Below are 27,509 nucleotides of genomic sequence, written 5' to 3' on the forward strand. Positions count from 1 at the left end.
TCTTCATAGGATGTCCTTATACAACGTACAACTACAATGTGGTTTGAACCATTTCTTAAGTATTCATAAGGCTTATAAATATAAAGTGTTATAGTATTATAGTGTGTATAATCCATGTATGTATCCACAATGTATAGTGTTACCAACAACAGCACACTCAACACAACTACATAATATAATTTCCAGTTTTTTTCTTAAAAACTCAAATGAGTTACAACTGTATTTGTACTGTCTCACAACGTAAAAAAACCAACCGGTTTCAATAAAATGTCAGAGGAAATTACCAAGAAATCATGGGACCTATAAAATAAAGCATGACTGAGACGAGCATCAGCTATTGTGCAGTTTACACCGACTAAAAGACTAAGAAACACCTTGTGTAACTTTTAAAGCTTTCCCACATGCGGTGCAGCTGTATCACAGTGCTTTTCTGCCTCATAAAGCATGCTGCATTACAGTTATGACAGTCAAGAGTGACTTGAGATGAATGGACCAAGCAACTCATTCAAGGAAAGCTCGCTAAAGGCTCGGCTTTATGTAATGACGTTTCACAGAAGCTAAAGGCTAGATAGACTTTTTTTTTTATTGGGAGGGGGAGTGACACAGTGGTTTCCACTGCTCTCAATCACAAGACTGTACTGTAATCTAAAAGACGTTTATAGTATTCATAGGTCAGACTGGGAGTGAATACAGTACAAGTAAAAAAAAAATCTTTTCTCCGTTAATGTTTCTTATGAGTTTTTAACTTTCCGTCCAGTCAAATGTAAACAAATAACTGATACTTAGACAGGAAATACACAAACCCATACAACTTGTAGTGTTTGTTTATTGCAATTCATAAAAAGAAAAGAATCTGCTGAAACAACAATTGTAACTACAGTTTTTTGACATATTTATTCGAGGGATTAAAAAGACAAATGCAGCAGGGCTGAAGTGCAGTGTTTCAGTTCTACAAACAGTGTGCCCTGCAGGGTCTATGAAGCCCTACAATGTACAACAGATATTAAACAAACAGTAACAGTCATATAATAATACTATGATGCACATTCTTACAGAATGACTTGTCTGCAGTGTTTCTACAAGCTAAGCTACCGTTTCTGCTAAATGGCAAAAGAAAATAAAAAATACTTCAAATAGCGCATCATCTCTCGGAAAATAACAGCAGGGTTATGTATTTGAAATTAACAATAAAAATCTTGATCGTAGAGATTTATACAGCCTACATTGCCTTGTTTGACCTCGTCCGTAATCATTCCCATAAAGGGTAGTAGTACAATGGCTAAATAAATGTAAAGGACTTGATTTATAGCAATAAATACACATTACTCTTCTGAAAAATCACAGCCCTCCCTTTGCAAAACTTCACCCTCATTTTAAAATAGACATTTGTGTTATTAGCAAATTCTCCACTTTTTGACATTAAACAGGTTATTAACATATGCTCAAAAGTAAAATAAGTTCACGTTGACTCAATACAGTCTCGTGGATGGGTTGTAAATCATGTAACCTTCGCCTGAGAGACCCAATTTAACACCTTTTTTACAATATGTTGGGACTTTTCTTTTCACATAAGTAAATATGGCATTCATAAAATACACATTTATTGGCAACGTGCTCCGGGGCACCACCTGCATGCAGCAGCCTCCGAGGTGAAATTCATCTGGCTGTCAACGCGCCACACCTCTACCCACAATGCATTTTTCCACACCTAAAAATCACTCTCTATCACTTTTTCTTTTTTTAAAACATGCGTCATCTCAAAACAGACCTCCTCAATCACACTATTTTCAGGGTACAAAATTAAAATATAAGACCTTCGTATTTTACTAAGGTAACATTTAATGTGTTCTCATAACATTTATAAATGTGTAAACATGTCAAAGAAAATTTGAAATTATTTGTAATAATAATAATAATAATAACCTGTGGGAATGCTGGACGATGCTCTCCCGGAGCAAATACAAATATAACACAAGTTCTAGGCAATTTGAAATCATTCCTTGTGGTGCTAAATCAGCTGGGAGCGGCGGGTCAGATTAAAGGAGAAAAGGATCAGAAGGCTGGTTGTCTCAGGTATGAACGCACAGGTGGAGCACAGGAAGAGAAAACGGCTACAACTAATACTGTGGTTGATGGTCAGTGTTGTGAAGAGAAGAGGGATGAAGCTGAGGGGACAAAAGGTTCAAGGCTGGGTCACTGCACTGGGCTCCTTCTCATAGATGTAGCTGCCAACGCCACCAGTGTTCACGCCTGGAAAAACCACAGGGACAGCAAGTGGGTGTCAGGGGGTTAACAAGAGAGGGCCAGAGGAGGTAGAACATGAGCAGGAGGGGTTGCAAAACATTTCCTCAAGAAGCTGCTGTGTTGTAGATAATGCTCTGATGAAATTACTCTTGAGTAACAACGCATTGTGTGCGACGTGCGTGCAGCAGTGTGGATCATGTGCTCAGACATATTGACATTCTGTTTTCAAGTGTAGCTGATAATTGGTGGGTTGACAGCACCCCCTAGCGGTTACCTTTGGGCCCAAAGAGAACAGCATAGCATGGTTTGTGGCAGTAGGGTTGGCCGTCATGCTGGAATATAAAACAAATACAGACATGAACAGGTTGAAAGACTATTACAAAGACAAACTTTTGTATACGATGATAAAGATATATTTTTTTCCCTTTATTCGGTTGGTGGTTCAAGAAGGTTGTACTTAGTGTCTTCATTAGGTGTGTTTTGGGCGTAACATGCAATAAACTAATCAGAGTCATCTCCCATTCCCTTTAAAAGCCAGACGCGTTTGTACCTTGGCGCACTGCTATTATGGTGGCGGATTTGCTGAGCAGGAAGGAGAGATTTCCAGGAGAAGAAACTGATCTGCTGAAAGTGTGCGAGCAAATCATTTCATTATACTATTTCACATTTTAATCTTTTTTTTCTTTTTTTTTTTGCATGTTTGCGTGTTGCTGCGCTTCCCTGTGTATGTAACAAGCATAGGCACATTTGACTAATGCGCTGTTAAAATAACAATGAAATGCTGCGTTATTGAGTTTCAGGTTTTTGTTGGTCAATGGCGCGATCACTTCCCGCTGCGTTAAGATAGCAATACACCAAGAATGCACCTGAACACACCTCCCTGTAAGACCAGCACGCCCATGGGCGCAAAGATGGGAACAGGTGCATTTGCTATTTAAACAACGCGGGTGCTGGACGGAAAACTGACAACTGGGTCGGTCTTAAAACTAGCAAAGACACTTGCGTTGGGCTTTGCGCTGCGCCGGGTGTAAGATAGGGTTTATTTATTGAGTAGTGATTATAGGTGTAACGAGGGAGACGGATGTGGCTGTTAAAATTCAAGTGTCCTTGTCTGAATGTGTGATTTTTTTTTTTTTTTTTTTAGCCTGAGGAAGTCCGGCGTGTGGGGGTCGATACGCGTCGGTCGATACGCGTCGGTCTTGTTTTTAAATCATGTAGCAATAAAGGCTTTTAAAATGTTATAACCTTGACATTTTTTTTTTATGAATTCATATTTTGTGAAAATTGGTTTCCTGCACGTGCACCAGGAGCGCCTGTTTTATGTCACACTGCTGTCAAATCCAAGAAGATCCCTCATTAGTGTTTTTTTTTAAATTGAGCATAATGCACTCAGTTGCCACTTTATTAGGTACACCAGTACACTCCAATGCAGTCCAAAATAACTGCTCTGCCATAACAGCCATCTTTACGTAGCTGGTAATAATTAGTTTGTGAAAATGTGCACATTTTGTTATTATTTATATAATTATACAGGTCATTATTAAAAGGTAGTGTTGTACCAGACTACATTATATCGAGAGGCGTTTTTTTTGGGCTACCCATTTACATACAAGAGGGTGTCAGAATATTAGAAGCACCTCTAAATATAATACAGTTTGCTAAATATGACCTCATGGCTACAACATAACTGAATCAACACCTCTTACTACTGAACACTATAGGCATCATAACAGTTGACTTTTCTTTTGACTTAGTTTTTTTCTAACCTCTGCGTGGCTGCCAGGAGCCAGAGTCTTGCTGCACCTCTCACAGCGCAGGCAGGGTCGATGCCAGTCCTTACCCAGTGATGTCACCTTCTCAGCTACACACACACACACACACACACACACACACACACACACACACACACACACACACACACACACACACACACACACACACACCTGTGAGACACCATGGCAACAACTTTGCAGGTTCACACCTATTACTCCACTCTTTTTTTCCTCGCATCATTTCCTGAAAGTGAGGAACTGCTCACCAAAATACACCTTCTTGTTGCATCGGGGACACAGGTTGGCTTCGCCGGAAAAGGTGGTGATGCCGCCAGCTGCTTCAAACAAACACACACACACACACACACACACACACACACATTACAGTACTGGAAAGCCAAAGGGAAATGGTTCAATAAAAGACCACTACTTTTTCCAGTTAGGTGTAAGAGCTAATAATGTAAGGGTATACAAATAAAATTGAGCCAAGCACTAAACAGCTTTTATATGTTTCAAGAGGGAATTATTCAGTAAAGAGGCTAAATTTGCCAAATAAAAATATTCTGGTTGCCAAGTTACTTCATTCAGTCCCTCTTTTGTGTGTAATGTGTATTCTAACAACAAAAATATTATAATTTCCATATGGGATTAATAAAGTATAGATTATTATTATTATTATTATTATTATTATTATTATTAACAGCCAATCATGTGTGTCGATGGATGTTTGGCGAACATGTAGTGTTGTTCTGGGGACTGCAGGTGGAGCCAAAAAGGCAAAGACATAAAATTACCTTCACATTCACACTTTTCCCCAAAATATTTACCAAAATCAAACCAATAAAAGCACACAGATTAAATCCAACATAAAACTTGAACACACACAAACTCAAAACAAATAAAACAAACTATAAACAGCATATAAAACAAAGTTATGAATAAAACTAAAGCATGACACTGGATGTAAAACTAAAGGTTCAAATAACATATTTCCATCTTTCCTGCCCAAAATCACAGAAACATGGAAGTCTTAAATTATACATTATTACACATTATACTAATTGTAATTATACAATAGACATTATATACTAAAGCCGTTCACGCATCTATCCTCTGTTTTCTTTTGGTTAAATAAAGTTTTTACACAAGTTTTTAAAAACTATGAAAGATTCTGATTCTGAAGATCTGTTGAGCTGATCCAAATGTTAGCCCCCCCACACATTGAAAGGATTAAGATCCAGAAAGGTTAAAAAAAATCCTAAATCTGTTGTTCCAGGTATTTCCCCAGAACACACACACACACACACACACACACACACACACACACACACACACACACACACACACACACACACACACACACACACACACACACACACACACACACACACACACACACACACACACACACACACCCCCGATCTAACATGTCTGAGAAAATCCTCCTCAACTCCTAAAAAAACTTTGTGTATCTGCGTTCTTATCATTGAGTCAGCAGCAGCTTTCCTTCCGACCTAGAGCCACCATTTACAGTACATACAGTATGAATATACGCTTCTTCTCATTCACCTTTTGATGCTGCCTTGGGGGCGAACACTCGCTTCTCCTCAGCTTTGGGTGCCGAATCAACACTGGTGGGAGACGGGTTGTTGTTGGCTGGCGTGTCGTACACATAGGAGCCAGCTCCACCGATGTTCACACCTGAAAAAAGGTACAGCAGAGGAGGCGAAAATACATAAGTGATTTAAAAAAAAAAAAAGGAGGAGGAAATGTTCATTTGACATGTGGCATTGGCATCTGCACTAAAATATTATATTGATGCGGCTGTAATTTCAGTAAATAAATCAATAAATACGTAAATAAGTGTATATTTGAATGACATTAAATATTAAAAAAAGATGGCATTAAGATAATATATATTTAAATATATAATGAAATGAAGAAACAGAAAGATATTGGTAATAAATCGCTAAATGTATATATATATAGCTAGCTAACATCAGTATGTGAACCAGTCAATTCATATACAGACACAAATACAGACATAAATGAATGTAGTTTTGTAAAAATGTAGTTATTCATTTGTGTGTATTGATGTTCAATCTTTTATGTATTAAAATATCGATCTATTTATGTATTCATTTCAGTCTGTAGTTTATGTATTTACTTATCTATTTATTGACGAATAAGTCAGTTTTAGGCCTCCATACAGTACTAAAAACGTTTTTTCATTTTCCTTTATTTAACTAGGTAAAAGTCTCGTTGAGATTAAAAACTTTTTCTGAAGAGATACCTCATAAAAACATTGTTACAACAATGAAGACAAACTAAGACAACTGTCACACACTACAAAAGAGTACAACAAATCCAGTTAAGATGCAATAAGAGAGTATAGCCATAAACAGGTACCAACATACTGCACTTTGTTTTTTACATAGTCAATGTGGAGTAGTTTATGTTGAATAATGGACTAGATACTTTACCTTTTGGCCCAAAGAGGGCAGCATAGCATGGTTTGTGGCAGTAGGGCCGTCCATCGTGCTGTGGGAGAGACAGAATGACATACAGATAAAACAAACCGACTCAATAGGCATGTAAAGGATAAAAAAAAAAAACGGCTGACGCAAATGGGAAAATGCAACAATGACATGTATGAATAGTCATATTTGTCACACTTTTGACATCATATATTTTAGTTTTGGAGAGGAGATGGAGAGATTGTGTCCTAAAACAGAGATGAGCCTTTTTTTCCATCTCAACACATAATAATGACGCCGGCTGTATCTAAGAAACAGGACTCTGTTGATGAATCCAGCTCCACGTGCCTGTAGCCCCATGAAGGTCTGCCACTCGAGGGGTCAGTCTAAGACATACATGGCTTGTTTCTGATGGATGCTGGGTATGTGGCAGTCAGTGTAGGAGCATGTGATCAACTTGGGTAGAGGATCAGGACAACGGTGGCCACTGGTCCAGAGCCCAATGCCCATAGAAGAGAAGAACCAAGCGCATGTCATGGGCAAGACGCCAGGCCCTGGGTGGTAAGGGGAAAACTGGCATTACAAAAAAGGGACAGACTACCCACAACCCCTTCTGCTTTGGCCACGTGAGCTCCTTTTTCTCAGAAGATGGTGTGGCAGGAAAAAGGATTCTCTCACCTTTTTAATAATGAATTAACAGTGAACAGGATCAGCTACTGTTAAAGCAGCCATGCACTCCTCTCACACTTCCTGTTTGACATGCATGAGATCCGTAAAGGTCTGGACGCCGCTGCCGTGAATAAACGCTGATGACTTTCTCAGGACAGGACACACAAGGCTTCATTGTCAAGTGAACTGAGTGCTCTGTTAACAGGCTGCCGTACAGTATCGCTCTGGCTTTGAGGCAGAGGGACCCTAAAAATGGATTATCCATCGCTGCACAGCCCACTCTCTCTTCCCAGCAGTTCACATCCTGACATTTAAATCGGTTTTCTCCATCTTTTCTCTCCTCATCTTAATCTCCATGCCCCATCGCCTCAACCTCTACTCACTGACTTTGCTGGGCTTCTGTCCCTGTGAAAGAGACCGGAATGGAGGTGGATTAACTGTGACCCCTTGGCTGTCTTTGCTCTGCTTTTTACTTACTTTATTTACAGGCTTACAGCAAAGCCACGTGTCTTAGCAGGCAGCTGTTTTCAGAAAAGGTTAGGCTTTTAAAAGATGCTATCATGTTATGGCATTAAGCCATACAGTTGAACCAAAGAGTGTTTTTTCCTTCTTGAATTGTATCAACCAGAATGCTGTAGCCTGCTCTATCACTGCTTAAGGCTAGTGGCTCGAGGCTACATTAGCTGCTAGTAGCATAGCACACCCAAATTGAGTTGCATTATGGGTAATGTAGGGGCCAGGTTTTCTCTACCTGTCGTTCAGCTGCATCGATTTTTAAATTTAAACACTTACAATTTCATGACCATTGGGATTTATAGATGTTTATCACTGGAGATTAAGTTCCACTGATTCCAATGGTGTCATGTCTGTATGTTCTGATTTGACTGTGTGCGTTGTGACTCTAAGAAGAAGGTATGCATTTTAATCCAATCCTGATCTTTTTGGGTCAACATTGGAGACTTGTCACCTTTTCCTTTTAAGCCTGGCTCTCTGCCACCAGCCTGAGGAAGCTGGTGCCCTCATTCGGCCCACAGACGACAGGCCACAGTGGGCTCCAACCTGCCCCCGACTCCTTTTAAAGAAGCAGTCAGTATTTCTCCGAGGGTCGTAAACTTCTGCATACCAGGCCTGAGATTACATTAAACATCCTCCCCAACAAAACCACAGTCCCATTTGTTATATTTAACATCTCTCAGCCTCACTCTGTTTCCATGACGATGATCGAGTATTGAGTTTTTGCCTACTAGAGTCAGGCTTGTGGCACGGTGCTGCAGCCCGGGGCGGGATTTGGATGCCGTCCATGGAGAGGGAGAGAGCGAGAGAGGAGGAGGGTGTACAGAGAGAGCGTGGGGCCACAGAGAGATTGTGTGACTACATTACTGTAATCATGCAGAGATTAAACAGGAGAGCAGCATCCTTTGGGGTCTGCAGGGAAATTGCTTTTGTGTACAAAGACGCTGAGATCACATCCTCTTTGTGTTGAGAAAAGAGCGGGAGACTCACCCATTTACAGAGAGAGCGAGAGGAGGAGAATTGAATCGCTGGCTGGGTCATACAAGGCAAAAGCAAAATGGCATGATAAGAAAACCTCTATGTACGTTGAGAGGTAATAGTGCAGTGCGATTATGCAACAGAGAGGAAAAAGGCAAGTCATCCTTTAATGCTAAGGGGCTTCAAATTCCCACAAGGACGAGTCATTCTGACAGATGCAACCAGACACACAACATGGCAGGAAGAAAAGCATGCAGTCAGCAATTTCCTGTAGAAAAATGCACAAGTTCTGTGAAGTGAAATGAAAGAACACTTGAAAAGAGCACCTTTTAGTCTAAAGACCCGGTCACACCAGCTACGAAAACATTTAACAAGTTCCACAAAGCAAAATTGATTGCCACCGTTGACCAATAGCAAACTATCTTAAATGTGCTTATTTTTGGCGGAAACAAAGCTGCTTATTAGCTGAGTGGCACGGTTTATTTTCATTAAACCTCCTGCGTTGAAGTAAAAACCGTTCCACAGAAGAGGGATGGTTTACAGACAGGAGTCGACTGTACATAAAATACATCCATCCTTTCTGTTTATTAAAATGACATTATGCACAATCCTGAGAACAAACATGGGGGAGTAAACAACATGGTACAGAGAAAATGGATAGAAGCTTGGAATAGCTATTGAGACTGACTAACGCCAACATCTTAGCGTGTTTGCGTGAGCTCGCCAGCTACAGTAGTTCACAAACTAGCCCTGTATGTAGTTCTTATATGACCAAGAGATTAAAAATAAAAAAATAATAATAAATAAACAATAATTTTTCATAGTTTTTAACGATGAAAGAAGCCATTAGTTTCCCAAAGGCATAAACATGCCACACGGTTAGCATTTTTCATTGAGGATCCACTGTAGAGGCAATCTGTCAATACATGACCAGGCAGCACTGGCTTCCCCTTGTTCGATTTCACAACAACAGTCAACGAAGTGTAAAGAAACAGTGGCAACGACAACACCACTGTACTGATATTTCATACAGAAAAACAACATAACTATCTAAAATAGAAAAGCCCATGAAGTCAATTCAGAAGAGCCATTTGACGGACACTTTTAGCCACAGTGCTTTACAGCATCACTAAGTGCATATAATGTTAGCATGAATGGCCTTAGCGGGAAGTGAACTCCTACCCCAGGCAATGTTGGTGACGTGCATGCACACAGCTAGGCTACTATACAGGCCACAAAGAGTCCATAGCATTGCCCCAGTTACAGAGAACACATATCTCCTCCTTCCTGTTTTTCCCTTAACAATTCACCATTTGTTTACACTGTTAGCAGGTGGACTGTGTTTAAACCCCTGCTGAAGTGCCTTGAAGCAAGAAGCAGAAGCTGTAATTCACTTTAAATTGAATCTCTGGGTTTTGGACTGTTAAGACATAATGAGCCATTTGTAGACATTACCTTGGCAGACAATAATGAGGTTTTTTAACTAAACAGCTAATCAGTTCATCAAAAAAGAAAGAACAGACATAATTATAATGAATGTGTAATACAAATAAGTGTTTAGTTGCCAGCAATAGAAGAGCTATTGAGATATTTTAACTAAGGAAAAAATACCACAAAATAAAAATACTGCGTTTCAAGTCCCCCATCCGAGTTCCTATGTACAAAAAAATATTAGCAGTGTGACTAAATTGTGCAGAATGGCACCATCCAGAATGTTGTATTTATCATTGTAGCATGTTTACTGATGCATCAATGTGTAAGAAGCATTTTAAGTCTCAAATTAATGTAAATGTACTTTAGAAATTGAGCTAAAGTTGACCATTTTATAGACTAAGTTTAATAAATAACAATCTTATTTCATAAACTGATCATGTATTTTACTTCTACAACCTTGATCTGAAAATTAAATAAAGCTTGAAGTACAACATTTCCTCTGAAATGCAGTGGAGTAGAAGTATAAAGGCATAAAATGGAATTAGATTTGTAGCAGATGAATTGAATTAGAGTAGAGAGAGGACAGTAGTGTACTGCTGGTGTCTTACTGACCTCGGCGTGGCCTCCAGCGTTCAGGAGCTTGTTGCAGCGGTCACACTTGAGACACAACTTGTGCCAGTCCTTCCCCAGTGATGACACCTTTTCAGCTGCACATGAAAAGACGAGATGGGAGATGGGGTTGGGGGGGTGAGTGCAAACATTCACATAAAGCAGCATTTATATACATTACTATGGACAACAGCCATGGATTGTGTCGGGCTTTGTGCAACGTGTTGTAATGTGGCGTTTAAATCATCGCAGAGAGGGATGACGTCCCCTCATTGCTTCACTCTCCAGAATAATGATTAGCTTGTACTGTATCTCTGGGCTGATGTGCCCCTGAGGGGAATCCTGTCATCGTGCCAACTGAGTAACTGGGGGTGGGGGATACAGGGAATGCCGGTGTTGTTTTCAACCATTTATCCATTACTTTTAGCTAACTATTTCTTTTTGCTAACTGTCAGACCTTTTAGCCAACCATTTCAGCCACTTATGCAATACTTTTAGCTATTTCTACCATTTAATCATTACTTTGAGCTAACTATTTCTACAATTTCTACCTTACTTTTAGCTACCTGTTCAAAGTTGAGTTTTCACACACTCTTATATAACTGCAACAAGCAGTGTTCTGGTGTTACAGCTGATATATTCTTTTAAAGTGCTCATATTATGCTTTTTTGCTTTTTCCCTTTCCTTTATTGTGTCAAATATCTTTTTTGTGCATGTTATAGGTTTACAAAGTTAAAAAGCCCAAAGTCCGACGACCATCTCCAACAGAAAACACTGTTAACAAACTGCTCCAAACAGCTCTATTGTAGTCCAGCCTTTACTTCAGAGACAAACGTGCGTCACTTTGTAACACACGTTATAATGCTCGCTGCTAGCTGCTAGCGTGGCACTCTCTCATAATCTGCTTCTGATTGGCTGGTAGTCCTTACCTAGCTACTGCGCATGTGTAACTCCCAACAAAGATGGAACAGAAGTGAGATGCCTCACTCTGTAGCTAAAACAGAGAGCTCAACACACAACAAAAATATGGTGTTTTTTGAAAATTAAACCATGTAAACCTATCCTGGTACAACCTCTAAATACAATTATGAACCTGAAAATGAGCATAATACGAGCACTTTAATCAAATCATAATTTAATTTATTTTCAAATGAGTGGCTCTACAAATCTTTCCACGTACCCCGTGGCAACAGCAGAAGTAGCCCCAGGTTGGAGAATCACTGCACTACAGAATGCAGTGATGATGTTATTGCGGGATAAACAGACAGTGGCGTGAGTCCCAATCCAGCTGGAGCAGCAGGGGGTGCCCACATCTAACCCAGATCCTTTGTTCACACTCCAACACATGCACACACCCCTCCCCCAGTTTACAGTATACCCATCCTGCTGCAGACGGCCCTTCAACCCCATTTCCGTCCCCTTTCTCTCCCAGAGCGACCACCCTTCCAGACAAGCAAAGGGACCCTAATTATACCCTTTCCAATAATAAATCTCTGCTGCGTCCACACAATGGGCCCCAAGGAGTCGTGCAGGCAGCAGAGGAAACACCTTTTCTTATCAAGGCAGGGCACAAATAGCCGGATACTGGAGTCCATTTCCTACATACCCTCGGTCAAAAACACACAGCATGTATGCAGACATACAGACGATTACTTCCTCCTGGACTTCCTCTCTCTAGCTGCTTTCCCATATGTACCATAACTTGTAGAAGTGCTGTCATATTCCTGCATCAGCGTCATGTCAGTAAGCAAATTAAAGAGATTTGAAAGTCAGTTTCTGGACAGCATGGAACTCAAATAACTGGAAAAATAAGGAATTGTGTCCAAAGACCAAGAAAAAATAACAAAAACTAAACTTGTATGCTAAATATGGACCTCACTAAAAGGATAACATGAATTGGATAGCTTCTTGCATTAAAAAATGTTTCATTATATATTATAAAAATAACGTTGACGCGAACGTTCAAATGGGAAATCATTTTTCGGATCTATAACAGACTTTTCAAAACCAGTCCAACACTTTGCGCTTCAATTCCACACATCTTTTTATTTTGAGAGATCTCACTTTGGGAGAAAGTAGTAGCAGCTTTTTTTGTATTGTTCCTTTTTATGGATTGTATTGTATGCATTCTTTTCACCTTTGACCAAATGAATTCCTTTCTTCGATCATTAATTTGATTTGATGTGGACATGAAGTTATGGGTATCGTGTGCAGGAAATGCTTCTCAGTATTGCTTTAGGACATCTGACTACTTCCTGCAGAGATTTCTGTTTACTCTTCAATCAGTTCTCCCTGTCAATTAGGAAAACACTGAGACAAATGGCCGACAACAAGGCCCTGGAGAATAGCTGGGGTTGGGGCGCGTGACCTCCCATCAACACTTGAGAGCAGAGGAATGCTGACTCGGACGTAACATATTGCCGGAAATGTTAAATCAGTCTTAAAGATACAATTATTCAGAGCAGAAAGCCAGCAATAAATCATTCTTTAAAATCAATAATCCACTCTTAATTCAGAAGATGGCTACAAAACCTTCAGACACGACCACTAGAGTTAAAAGGAGGACTCTATCACTGGTGATCACTTCAACTATAACTATTAAGGGTCAGCGACGGCGTTATGCTCGAACACAACTAGTTGCTACAGTGGGTTGTCCAACCACGTCAGAAATCTTATACGTTTCTAGCCACATGATACGATACTACTTTATTGTAAGTTTACAAACATTTAAGAGATTTACACACACAGGTTGAAGATACATTTACGAATATGATACTTTTCATAGACGTATAAAGCAATTTCAAATCATGGCAATTAACCATATCACATTATATCATCTGGATTCAAACCTCAGTTAGCAGCACACTGGTTTTGGAAGGCAGAGTTTGCACTTGGTCATTCACATAAAAAAGTGACAGACATTGTTGTGTGAAAAAAAGGAAAGAGAGTCAGAGAGAGAAGTTCAAACCCTGGCTCCTTTCTCACCTCTGCACAGCTGGCTGATCCTGAAGTCATGAAGCGGACGTGAATGTCGGACGGCTATCTGTTCATAATGTAGCAGATATGGTCGGACACATTCAATTCAAGATCATTTTGCCTTTTCTAGTTTCTTTTACATTAAGAGAACAAACCTTTAAAACACCTTCAGACGATGTTTAATGAGAGTATAAATAAAAAAAAACAGCAGGAGTTTAACCTGTCTGCTCTTGGGTAGGAGTGTGTGTGATTTATTTCCTCCTTAATCTGAGGATAGCCACATACCTCCTGTCCTGTTAAAAATACTGCCAGTGTGTCCTCAATGTTGCGTTTTCTGTGTGTGTGTGTGTGTGTGTGTGTGTGTGTGTGTGTGTGTGTGTGTGTGTGTGTCATTGACTGAAAACATAGACACACCTCCAGATTTATTTAAAAAATGAGGGTATGACTGGAAACACACGTCAGAGCCTTGCAAGTACATCTTCATTCCTCTGCCCGTGTGTAGTAACAAAGTCTACTGTTTAACAGCTCCCTGTTTTAAAGGACAGTTGTTATTATAAGAGGAGTGAGCCTGTCTGTCTGTATTATGTGTTGTGGGAGTTATAGAGTGGGGGGAGGGGGCTCTGCTTCTGGCCCAGATGTTTACACCCCCCAGCTCCAATGTGAGATCTATCCTTATTATCCTTCATACTGTATAGCCTCGTAGGGCTGTGCAATCAATCAAAATTTTAAATCGCAATTACAATTTTGGCTCCTAATGATCACAAAAACAGACTAATCGAGAAAACATTTCACAGTTCTAGGTGTTCTCCCTGTTGATTTGTTTTTAACTTTTTCATTGTTTTTAAAGTTTAATAATTGGAACATCTTTCTAAAAGTCAATAAGTAATAGTGTTAATTAATCGTGATTTCAAAATTGACCAAAATAAATCGGGATTATGATTTTTTTTTTCTCCCATAACTCGAGCAGCCCTATAGCCTCGACCACTGAAATAAAGCCAGAAAATATGCATTTAGGTTGACATTTTACATGCATGAAAAGATGAAAGGGAGAAATCTAACTGACTGCACCAATAGAACGAAAGACAAAGTTCTTCTTCTCCCAGAATAGTAAACGCGGGAGCACAAATTAGGTGACTGAAATGCCACCAAGTCTTCCTCTACCTCATTATGGCAACAACCTGAGGGTAAATTCACCCACTTGTGCAAACAAACAAGCTCCTGTTCACAGGGGAAGTCTCTCCGGAAATTTACATTCACATTGTCAACACCGATGAGGATGTGCCAAATCCTTTTTAGCTAATCTGTTTTCTCTCTCACAAACACACAACAAAGGATTCCGGTGTGATTTAATGTAAACAGCGGGACAGCTTTGTGACTGACATTTGTGTCTGGTTTTGCTGGAAACCTACTGTAACCCCTAATTTCCACTAGGCGCGTCTGCGCTGCGTTCCAGGCGCGTCGCTTGCCCCGCGAGCAATCGTGGCCATTCAAATGAATGCTTGATAAGCCACCAGCTGTGCCAAGGCGCGTCCCAGAAGCTTCTCCGCTCTGCTCAAGATACGCGCCAGGTCTATTTTCACATTCCTTCAGACAGGAAGTGAAAACTGCGAGAGTATGCAGTCAGTCTACCAAAACAGTTGTTTGGTCTATAAAATGTCAGAAAAAGGTGAAAAATCAGTTTCCCAAAGACCAAGATGACATCCTCAAATTTGTCCACAACTCAAAAGATATTCTGTTTACTGTCAGAGGAGTGAAGAAAACTGAAACTATTCACATTTAAAGAGCTGGAATTATAGAATTTTGACTTTTTTTTCTGATAAAATTACTCCAGCCAATTAATTGATTATCCATATATATCAATTAATGTAATAGCTGACAACTAATTGATTAATTCAATTCAATTTTATTTATAGTATCAAATCATAACAAGACTTATCTCAAGACAATACAGATAAGAGTAGGTCTAGACTACACTATAATTTACAAATCATCATCTTTGCAGTGCTATATGGAGGTGCTGAAGTATAATACCTTCTCATCTTGGCAGTTAATGGAACCAAAAATGTAAAGATTTGGTATAAATGGCCTGGGTGGAGTAGAGGTGCTTTTTTATTTATTTTTTTTAAGTATAGTTTTTTAAGTAAGTATAAGTATATAAAAGCTATTAGAGGTAGAACAGCGTAATACAGCTGTATTGGTTTAATTTGTGGTGGTTGCTGACGGACGATGTTGCTGCAGGAACAGGTGAGAGGTTGAGGTAAAAATGAAAACAGAGTGCTGGTCAGAGGTCAGCACCATAACCATATGATACCTGCACCACTGTAAGCTGCTTAACTTCATTTGTACATTCCTTTTCTAAGCTCTTCAGTCTACGGTCGGCTCCTCTGATTGCATTGTCAATATGGTTTAAATCACTGAGGCAGCCTGCTGCTGCTGCTGCTGCTGACTCCTCTTCTCTCTGATTTAGCCTCAGTGTTTACAAATGCTCGTTTCACCGATGTTACTGAACATTAATGAAGAGGAAAGGAAGCTTGAAAGTGTTTTTGTGACTTTGAAGAGGTCTGTGTGTTTGTGTGTGCACGTAAGTCAACGTACGGGCACAAAAAAAGAAACATAAGCACAATTGCATGTGGAAAATGATGCGCATAAACGCCACCCCAGCTGTGGCACTCCACCCACCTCGGCACAGTTAAGTTGATTTGGATCCAGGAAATTACCAAACAGGCTCAAGTGCTAAAGAAAAGGTCACTTGACGCCTAATGAAAGCGGCATTACGACAGTGTGAGCGCTGCCACCGGCTTCACACTGATGATGTAAAAAAAATGAAGGGGCGACATCTCATCTAAACACAGTACTCCGTGCCATTCAAAACTCAAGGCATAAGAAAGTGATTTAAGTGCTTTTACGTACATGGAAAAAGCATTTAAATTGTGAATGGCTCATGCTTTCCGATCTAATAAGTTCAGACATATTTACACTATACCACTGGGTTCAGCCATGATGTACAAAAACATACTTTGAACATACGTATTTTATTTTGAAAACTTGACCTTTTTTCCTACTTTTTTCCTACTGTTCTAATGACATATTATCCACGATATCAGCCAATAAGACAAAGATTTATCAGGAGCCGATACAAAAGCATTAGATAGAGCAAGTCATCATCAGAAATCCTTGATTGGGTGAGTGTAATTTTATTGCTGGGAAATTGGAGTCATAAGACATCTGATGCAAAGGGTAAAAACAGCAATTCAACATCAAATAGGCTAGCTTCTTTGAAAACGACTCATGATGTTGCAGTGATTACGAGTGTGTGATGTGCTGGCAAACATAGACGTACATCAGACAACTTCAAGCTGGTTATAACTCAATTTATTTTGTCATTTCTGTGACATGATTCACTTACCCTTCAGATCAAATTAAGAGTGAAACCAATTATGCTCTGTGTACAGACAGCCTGCAAGAGGAGCAGCAAATGTTCTACAAAACACACTGTAATTGCACAGAACATTAAGCAACAGAAACTTAACAAAAGGGTCTTCAAAGTGGGGAAACATTAACAGCCCATTTCTCCAAAACGACTTAATTATGGTTGCTTAATTGTCGACAGTGACATGGCAGCTGCACCCAAACACCAGAGCTGATGGTGAGCTGAGAGTCAACCCCCGGGTCAGGAGGAAATTCATCCTGTCTGTCTTACTTAAAGCCTAAAAAGTCAAAACAGATAAACAAGCTGTAGAACATGCGCGGAACAACATTTATACAGCTGAACTCCCAGCATGCAACGTGGCAGCAATGTCCAACAGGGGGATTGGGCTCTAAAATCTCATATGGGTGCTCTCTTTATCACTCAATAATTTGATGGGGTGCAACAGTGGGAAATCTAGGCATCAAAGACCTTATTGCCATATAAATAATATTCACAATCAGTTTGTCAAAGATGAGGCTGAAGTTAACTCCCGAGCCAGACTGATCTCATAAAGTGGCGTATGTATGACATGCCAATTCGTATGCCATTTTGGCATGTTATCAAGACGCATAATCGCTTTTTAGCGTGTTTATCGACGCCGTTCGGCTGCCATTGACCTACATTACATGTGAATTTTCGCCGTAGCGAGTAGTATGAAAGGACGGAAGTCGGGAGGGAGGTTGGTTGGGGTGGAGGATGGGTAAAACACAGGACTTTCACCCAGGAGAGCTGGGATTGCGTCTCGTGTTTGTCAACCGTTTTGTTTTTTCTTTTCTTTTTAAGCCTTCCCCAATGTTTCTTTCCTAAACCCAACCATTTATTGTTTTCCTAAGCGTGTGACGTTGGTCACCGTCGTGGTTTTTTTAGTGTTACTAAAGCCTTTCCCAATGTTCTTTTCCTAAACCCAACCTTTTCTTTTCTTTTTTTTTACACCATGTGACGTTGTTCTCGTGATAGCACGGCACTTTCTCGCGATATGTTAACATCCGCTGTATACAGCGTAGACATACACGTGGATAGCTCAAAATGCATACAGATAACACGCCATTTGGCTTTAGGAAAGTGGCGTGTGCGTTTACGCAAAGTCATGTGCCATGTTGCCCGAGCGCATGAACATTTTTGCGGCAAACAAAGCTCATTTCTGTTGTAATATGATGATGTAACCAATGTTATTGTAAATAGCTCTAAACCACGGTTGACTGGACTCTGTTCCGTTTCACTCTCTGGTAATGTGGACCCATCTGTTCAGCCACACACACACACACACACACACACACACACACACACACACACACACACACACACACACACACACACACACACACACACACACACACACACACACACACACACACACACACACACACACACACACACACACACACACACACACACACACACACACACACACACACACACACACACACACACACACACAGCTGAGTCCATGCGGGTGTTTTTCTGTTTTTGGCTTTTGTCACAGCAGTGTGATAACTGCACGTCCTAATAAACACCATACACCTGACTGACTGACTTGAGGCCCAGAAGGCAAAGCAGGACCCATACACGGGAGGTACATTTAGTACAACAATAATCATATCTCAAGAGAAATGCAAGAAAGGAAAAAACAAGCAGCCTGCGTTTCCTTCTTCTGCATCCTCTCACTATTCTGTTCTCTGGAGTACAAACACCCTGATGGACTTGTGACCTTTCATAAATTACAGACAATTGCCATTCAGTCAGGGCACACGGGGGCATTCAACCTCAACAAGGGGAAGTGACTTTGAAGGAGTTTTCAGCTTGTGCAGTAAACAAACTACTCTCGTGTTTTTCATTGAGTATGGGGACAATCTGTGCTCCATTTCAGAATCCTCAGTTGTCTTGGGTCAGGTTTACATAATTAAACCTAAAATAAGAATAATCCGAATTATCCGAATTATTCTTGCTCGATATGGTGATCATTAATCACGATTATTTGGGAAGCCCTTCTATTCTACTTTCAAGTCTAAGAGGCATCGCCAAATAAATGACAGGTTTACAGCCAATGTGAAATGATTGTAAGGCTAAAAAAAGGACTAACATTATAAACGGTTTGTTTTCCTTGTTGATTGACCTATTGATTTTTTTTTGCTTAATTTGCTAATTTTATTAAGTCTATAAAATGCCAAAACCTAAAAGACAAATGCAAGTTCCCAGAGCACAAGGTGTCCTCTTCTAATTTTCTTATAAGCAAAGGTTAGAAAAACCAAATAGGGTTTTGTTTATGATATATGAAATGTATGAAAAGCAGCTAATACTAACATAAGAGAAACCCACAGTCAGACAATTTCCCTGCTCCCATGGTGACTCATTCAAATATCTTCTTTTCTCTGACAGATAGTCTTAAACCCCAAGATATTGTATTTATATTGATATAAAATCAAAGAAAGGGAGAAAATCCTCACTTTGGAAAATCTAAAAAACACAAATGTTTGCATACATACATTTATTGTATAGACTGTAACATTCAACGCTACTATACATGACACAACTACTAAAGCTATGATGAATAACCCATTTATACTTAAGGTGTTGAAAGAGATGTATATATATTTATTTTATTTAAATAGAACAGAATTTGTGCTGCTGGTTGTGAGGGAACTGAGAGTGAGATGACCCCGCCAGTGGTGTGTTAAACATTAGAATTGATTTGTCCAGGGTGGGTGTGTGTGCTGTGGTGCTCACAGTGACGCTGCAGGGTGGGGGCCGATGCTAAAGAGCGACTAGGAAACATGTAGTATTTGGATCGCTCTCCGTCCTGTGGCTGATGCAACCCCGTGGCAAAACTCAGTTCTAGGAGGTCGTCTGTCACCTCAGCCAAGGCGAGGTTTCCTCCCCAGGCTCTCTCCCTTTCTACCCCCCACCACCACCTCCTCCCTCTGTGAATAAAAGAGGCCGACCTTGTGAATCCTGCTGGCTGACGTAAATGGGCTGTAGTTAACTCGTATCCTGTCTGCGCTGGTCAGAAGGGGCCGCAGGCAAAGCACCCTCTCCACAGTCCCTCCCTGAACCCTTGGGCCCGTTTGCCCCACACGGCATATCATCTCTAACCGGTCAGGACACAGTGTCCCGGCTACTGGGACTTCTCTAGATCTAGTCTGCATGACTAGCTTACAGAGTAGCGGACCATGTCTTCGAAAGAAGAAGCAGGACTGTATCACTGGCACCTTCAGATGTAGCCTATGTAATTGGATAATCAGGCCTTGAGGGGGTAGACAGAGGTCATATGAAAGAGGCATAAAATGTATGAATGGGTATAGACTACTTTGAGTGAAATCATCTCAGTCTTGTAAAGAGGTGTAATAAATTGTCTATATGAGCACATGGTACATGGTAAGTGGAGTAGCTCCATTTGAAAGTGTCAAACAAGTGTATAGCTTCAAAGGTAAGGTGTTAAAGAGAATCCTTAAAATATCCTGACTATAAATCCTTAGAATCCTTAAAGCTACATGATGGACTCTTCAGAAGAGGTCATTATCTTCACTCGAGTTTCTGCGCAGGAAAGTCACCGGACGCCACAATCTTCTGAACATAGCCATACTGAGAAATACGCCACAATCTTCTGAACATAGCCATACTGAGAAATACAGAGAGAGTTGTGTGGAAACACAACAAAAGAAGAGAAACTTGTGTACAGCATCTGTTTACAGCAGAGTATTTATCACGTCACATTCTTTTATTAAGAGGAAGATGAATAAAGTAAACAGCCTGTTCTCATGAACCATGCGTTCAAAAAGCTACGAAAAGTTAAACACTGTAATTCGTAAGCAATCCAGTTTTTTTTATTTTTGCCGTATTCACTACATTGACAGCCGCTGTATAAGAACGCGGCTGGCCTTGAAGGGAGGAGGTCGGGGTGGATGGGTAGGGTTAGCATACAGGACTTTCAAGCCAGAGAGCAGAGCTCGCTTCCCGGGGAAAACTAAATGCATGTTCCTTAGGAGTTTTTTAATCCAAACCACAATCTTTTTCCTTGTGTTTTGTCCAATATGCTTCCAGTAAATAAATTGTATAGGATAATCGGCACCCTGCATAGCTATGCACCTATACATGCATAGTGAGGCCAGAGGTCTACTTTATACAGGCAAAACAGAATGCAATACTGTTTATTGCTGGGGATCAAATCATAAATTATATGAAAAATGAGATTTGATGTAATACAAATGTTTAAAATGATTCGAACTTTAAAGTCATTTGGATGAACTAACTATATGCATTTGGATGATAACTTTGCTCCTCTATGCCTCCTGCCTGCTGTTATGCAACAGGTCATTCTGCTGCAAGGTGGAATGGTTTTCACCTGTTTTGGAGGGGGTGACTTTCAACACCAAGCTTAATGCCATCTCCATTAAGGGATCATATTTGTGCCTCAAAAAGGCAGATAAAAGACCCTCACTGACTGGTGCACAGTAGCTGGCAGGTTATGCAATGGCAGCGAGCGGGAGGCAACGACTCAAGAAATGAGGTTACATAACTGACGGGGCACATTCACACAGCCCTCTGGGCAGCCAAGTAGAAAACAGGGTACTCTAGCCTTGACAGAAAAGAGGGGAAGGAAAAAAACAGGTATTGTGTGGATGTCTGGGGTAAAAGCAGGATAAAAAAAGAGGTGTGTGGGAAGCGTATCATCAGGCCGAGAGGACGAAGGTATTCTGCCTCACTGGAAACAACAAACGTGCGCAGAGACAGAACGAGCTTTGTGTGAATAGAGATGTCGCTTCTCATTATAATGCATGAGGTACTTTGAGAGTCTCCCGTTTAAATAACGGGAGAGCCTGCATCTCACCCAATTTCTCCCAGTCCTTCTAGTTGGGGAAGAGGAATTCAGGGCTTGAGGCAAGAGCAAGTGATTGAAGAAGAGGAAAGAGAACAAAGGTGAGAGGATTTGGTGAATGAAAGAGAGAAAGAGAAACTCACAGCAGAGCGCCATTAGTTTCTCGTTTATTCACTTAGCTGCACAAAGATGCATTGCTCCAATTTGTCATGCACAAGAGTTGTGGCTGGATGGCTCAGCTGAATTTGGGTCTGGAGCTCAGAGAGATTTAGTGAGCCGTGCTGTGTTGTGTCCCGCATGGACACTATCACACGCTAACAATGTACTTCCACTGGGACTTGTCACATGTCAGCCAATAGTCCCTGGTGTATTCAAAGCATCTCTATACCACGGGAACTAACAGATGTGAAGCCACAGTGTTGATGCTGGGAATATGAATTTGGACAACGCTACAACGCTTTTTGGTGCCGTATATTTGGATGTCTGAAAAAAAAAAAAAAAAAAACACTGCACAAGCAAAGAGAATTGCAGCAACAGACAACACTTATTAAACTGAACCATTGCCACCATAAAACAGCTGTTCATTAAAGTAACGTACGGAAAATAATAAAAAATGAAAAAATTATTTTCATTCCAGACTGTGGCGAACCACTGCCATGCACAATTGCATTTTATTTTTACAGAAGTAAAGAAAAGGAGAGTCAAGTGTTGAAAACTGATGCCTGCTAAATCCAATATTGGGCAACACCAGCTGGAGGACCAAGTGGGTAACTGCAGGGTGGGCCAATCACTGCTCTTTATAGCTACACCACGACCCAAAAAAAAAAAAAAAAAAAAAAGGGAAACATAATAGGACGGGAAATAGACAATTTTCTCTATCAATAACACATGTCCTGGTGTAGATCAGAAGAAGCAAGGGTGGTGGGGGGGGGGGGGGGGAGGGTTCTCACTTTTACACGCTCATTCGTGGGACTGTAACAGTTCTGCAGACCTGAAAAGCATTTCTGGCGTTTCTGGAGAGCCAAGTATCTGAGAGGAGGATGTATGTAGGTGGAGCTGCTGAGCTCATTCTACAATATCTGAAATCCATCACTGACATCATGTTGATGCCTCAGGCTGTAGGCAGCTGCACAGGCACAACCTTTCTCCCACCCTGACCTCTCCCATGTCTTGTCATGGGTCTCACAGCCTCCCTTGCAATGACTGAAAGTTTCATATCGTCATTAACAACCTCCCTCACTCTCTACATCCTCCCTGGTTTGACGTGTGCAGCTAATTCCGCCCATGCGGCTTCCTAGTAGCCGTTCATCATCCTTACAGTCAACCCAGCCCTGGGCGCTCTCCGCCCAATAAGACACACCACAAACCAGAAGTAACTCCACCAGGATGGATCTCAGTATGTTACATAAAAATATTAAAAAAACATACATCACAGAGGAGCTGTGACTCATTCACTGCAGCGAATTAAGGCTAGGACACAAATGAATACAATCCGTATTGGAGGAAAATAAATCTTATTTGCACAGATATTTATTCCTCTCGGGACCCATAGGATGAGCAGCAGCTGTGTTGTTTGCTGCCACTCCTGTTACATAAGAGGACTTCCATCCACTCACATAATTGATTTTGACCCCCGTACCAGCTTTGATGCTATGAAGTGCAAAAAAGATCAGCGCTGAACAACAAGTTTTTTGTTCCCTGCAAGCGGCCAAACGTAAACACAGGATTACTCATGGTTGAACAGCAGCATGGTCCCTAAAAATATACTGGACAGGGTGCATATCGCATGTGCAACCTCCAGATTAAAAGGCAGGGATGTGAATTTGTGTTTATCTTCATGGCCTGAGCTCCTTTAATCCTCTGATTTGCTCTTATCTGTGTGCATCATTTCTTACACTGTAAACATCGGTTATAGTATAGGCTATATAAGAAGCCATCGTGGTGACTAAGTGTAACGCTTTGCCCAAGTGGGTGTTTTGTATTCCCATCTTTGTTTACAAGGTTGCAAAAGATGCATGTTTACATATCTCGCTGACACGGCATGATGTTGCCATGTTTCTCCATGAGTGGGCAATCTCAGCATATGGCATTTCTGCACTGTTGGCAAGTGCCTGCATCAGAAACCCTCCAAATCCAACTGCCAAGCTTGGATGTTAACCAAAGAAAACAAAAATTAAAAATGGCACAGATCAGTGTCAAAATAAGATAAATCATTCATCTAGTTTTTTTTTTTTTTTTTTTTTTTTTTGAGTGCAGACACTGCGTGTTTTCTCTCACATATGTTAAAAACATTTAATATTTTATAGAAATAATACATTTGTTGAAATGTTTTCTCTGACAGGGCTTCTGTTTGTTTACATTGACCCCTTTGCTATTCCAGCTTTTTTTTCAAGGTTTGTCTCTGTGAATCATTTACATTGCCACCAACTCTTTCCCTAAAAAAACAAACCAAAAACAAAAACCCTAATCTAAGGAATGCTATGAACTTTACTTTGGTGAGAAATCCCTTTGGGAAATGGGAAGAGTTTACATTTTTCCCACCACTGAACATAAAAGCCTAAAGCAATATTAAGCTGTTTGGATCCTATAGTAGGCTACTGTCAAACATAAAAAATACTTTTAATACCCTACCGAATGTTAAAATAGTTAAAAACACAGAAATAGGCAAAAGTGCATGTAACGTTATAGCCTCTATTAAAAAGGGAAAAGTAACTAGTTGTGTGATGCGTAAATATTTGTTCAATGAATGGGAATGAACTGCTTTATATCCGAATAGGCACGCTATTCATTAAGTTTGTAAATTACTGTGAAATATGTCCCACAAATATCGATCTAATGAGCCGGATCATGACCCAAAAGTAATTTCAAAAGGTAGGAACAAATAAAGAAGGCAACACTTACCGAAATACACCGTCTTGTCACACTTGGGGCACTTTGAAGACATGTTGCGATGTTGTGGGTCGAGTGAAAGTGATCTGTTTTGTTTGTCCGGAGCGTCCACTCTCTCTCTGGCTCTTCTTTCCACAGCAAGTGTCTCTGCTCCGCTTCCAGAAGCCGGGAGCATCTATTCAGTCAACGGCTCCTTCATTTGCATAACCCCGCCCCTGCCACGATACGCATCCTCGTGCTCCCTTCACGGGTTGTGGGAATTGTAACAACTTGACAGCTAATGTCGAGGCTTACAATTGAGATGTCAGTTATATGATTTTTTTTTTTTTAGCGTTTTCTCTTTATAGGACATTTCTATAGGACATTTTCGTTAAAAGAACTTGCTAACAAACAACAACTAGCAACGATTCAAGATACGTTAGCCCTTTAGCAAAGTAGCTAGCTATTTAGCTAAGTAGAATTTTCAAATGAAAGCAGAAGGCTACATCTCAAATGAATTTCTATTTTCTCAATCTTTTCTGAATATTTGGAGCAGCTTTTTTAATATAGGCCTATTCTTTATTTGCCAAGTACATTTGAGAAATGTAGCTACATTTAACCCATTCTAAATATTTAGGAGCAGTGGGCAGCCATATTCCGGTGCTCGGGGACCAACTCCAGTTGTAATGTCAGTACCTTCTTCAACGTCAATGGCAGTAGTTACCTAGCATGCATGTCTTTATGGTGGAGGAAACCAGAGCACCCAGAAGAAGCCCAAACAAACACGGGGAGAACATGCAAACTCCTCAAAGAAAGGCCCTGCCCAGACCAGGGATTGAACCCAGTACTCAGCAGTGCCTACTTTATACAGGCTTGTGTCAAAGAGGTTAACCTTCGCCACTATTTTGTTTTTATTTCAACATCTCTAAAGGGCTCAAATTAGCTACAATTTAAGGTTCCAGTAGCCTATCCCTCAAATTTAGTGCTTGTAGCTCATTGAATAGCTTGAAACTCCCACGCTCCCCAGAAAGTCAGAATTCAATACTTTTTTCTGTCAGCTCAACATTATTAAGGATAGTCTGTCCAAAAGTGTGTGCCTATATACCTTTTTGTAAGATCCATTGCGTCTAGTCTGTCTTTATGCCTGTAAGTCATTTTGGAGAAGCTATAAACACTTAACGCCTAACATATCGTACAACCTAGTTTGTTTCAAGCATACTAACCTCCGGCCTTCAGAATCTCCATAGCTGTATTTCAAGTTGTACGTTTTACGAGCAGAACTTGAAGGCAGCATTTCTCTCTCTATGGGCCAGCCTGTGGTCTTGTCATGGCCAGCCCAGGCCAGGCGGGAAAGCTTTTTGAACAAGTGGTGGGGCAGTCCACCGGGGACACACGCACTCCCACTTCCTTTTTGCCCTCTTTTCCACAAGAGGGGTAGGGGTACTGTTTGGTTGAATCACAATGCTCTCTTTCAGAGTGAGTGACTCGTAGGAATTTGTTAGGAAGACGCTGAAACGTGGCTCGGGTGGATCAGCTTTCCCTTAAATAGGCTGCTGGCATCCTGACAAATTGGGTCTACTGAGGGAGACAGGCGGAGCTGAAAAACAGCTTCTGAATTTCTCACAACCCAGAATGACAAGTCGTTGCATTCACTTATGACCACTAATTTAAAGACATTAGAAGGTCATACTGCAGTTTGTCTGCCTCTTTCCACTTGGGCCTCTTCAGAGTGACTGAGGTCATCTCTTTCACACATGGGTGCTGTCTGGTCTGTCTGCATAGTGACACAGTGCAGGTCCCTATTCAGGAACAGACACTGATATTTCCCACATCTGTGTCCCAGCTGATTAGCACCCGTCAGCATGCCTGTAACCGGTTCCTCCTTATCTCTGAGCTAACTGTTAAAAAAAAAGAAACAATCAGCTTGAGACTCAACGGTCTCTTAATGCAGCGAAACTGTACACTGGGCAACTTTTGGTTAATCCTTATCAGCAGCAGTGCCCGAGGAGATACTTCACAGTATTTCCTACCCAGTGTACTGTTGGAGTAGAGAGTCGTCCTGCCTCACCGCTCCCGGTGTGTGTTTCATAGAGGACGTAAGTTCATTACCGTTCACCTCCAGTTGTTTGCAGTGGTTGCAGGTTTATTGCCAGTTCAGCTGTGGGCTGCGATGCACAATCGGAGAGAGGAGAGTGGAGAGGAGAGGACGAGGTCAAATATACTACGAAGAAACACAGAGACAACGAGGGGATTGAAAGTGAGAGGACTCTGTTCTCTGAATTCCTCGGCTCACTGAACCAATGCGATAAAGATGAAAGGAAGGGAATATTATTCACACTATCTGTAATATAAAAATGTATGTGAGGCTGAAAAGGCGTGTCAGCAAACCTTCCCTTAAAATAAAAGTTTAAAAGCTCAATTTCAATAATTTTCAAGGTTGGGGATATATGGAGTTAAAATGAATGATAGGTGAGGGAACAGATGCTCCTGACAAGCTTGTGATTTGATGCTTCTGAGGAGAGTGGGTAATCCCGGTGAGACCGAAGTGGACGTATCTAGGCCACTAGTTTTTACTTTTAACTTTGGTGTTTGGTTCAGACCCTCGCTGTTTCTCCAGAGCAGATCGAGCATTCAGCTCCACTGGGGAAAGACAGGAATAGACAGAGAAGGGGGGGGAGAGAGAAGGG

The 27,509-nt window shown here is 40.8% G+C and overlaps 1 protein-coding gene across 1 annotated transcript; it reads right to left on the minus strand.

Moving 5' to 3' along the window:
* Positions 1-875: 875 nt before the first annotated feature.
* crip2 (cysteine-rich protein 2) lies at positions 876-25,006 on the minus strand. The gene is made up of 8 exons (XM_028565219.1): positions 24,856-25,006; positions 10,700-10,794; positions 6,500-6,557; positions 5,586-5,717; positions 4,283-4,351; positions 4,011-4,105; positions 2,519-2,576; positions 876-2,250 (listed from the first exon to the last, which is right to left on the minus strand). The coding sequence occupies exons 1-8, from the start codon at positions 24,896-24,898 to the stop codon at positions 2,183-2,185; spliced, it is 618 nt and encodes a 205-aa protein (XP_028421020.1). The 5' UTR covers positions 24,899-25,006; the 3' UTR covers positions 876-2,182.
* Between the last annotated feature and the right edge of the window lie 2,503 nt (positions 25,007-27,509).

The sequence above is a fragment of the Perca flavescens genome, chromosome 20 (genome assembly GCF_004354835.1).
Source record: "Perca flavescens isolate YP-PL-M2 chromosome 20, PFLA_1.0, whole genome shotgun sequence".
Taxonomy (NCBI): domain Eukaryota; kingdom Metazoa; phylum Chordata; class Actinopteri; order Perciformes; family Percidae; genus Perca; species Perca flavescens.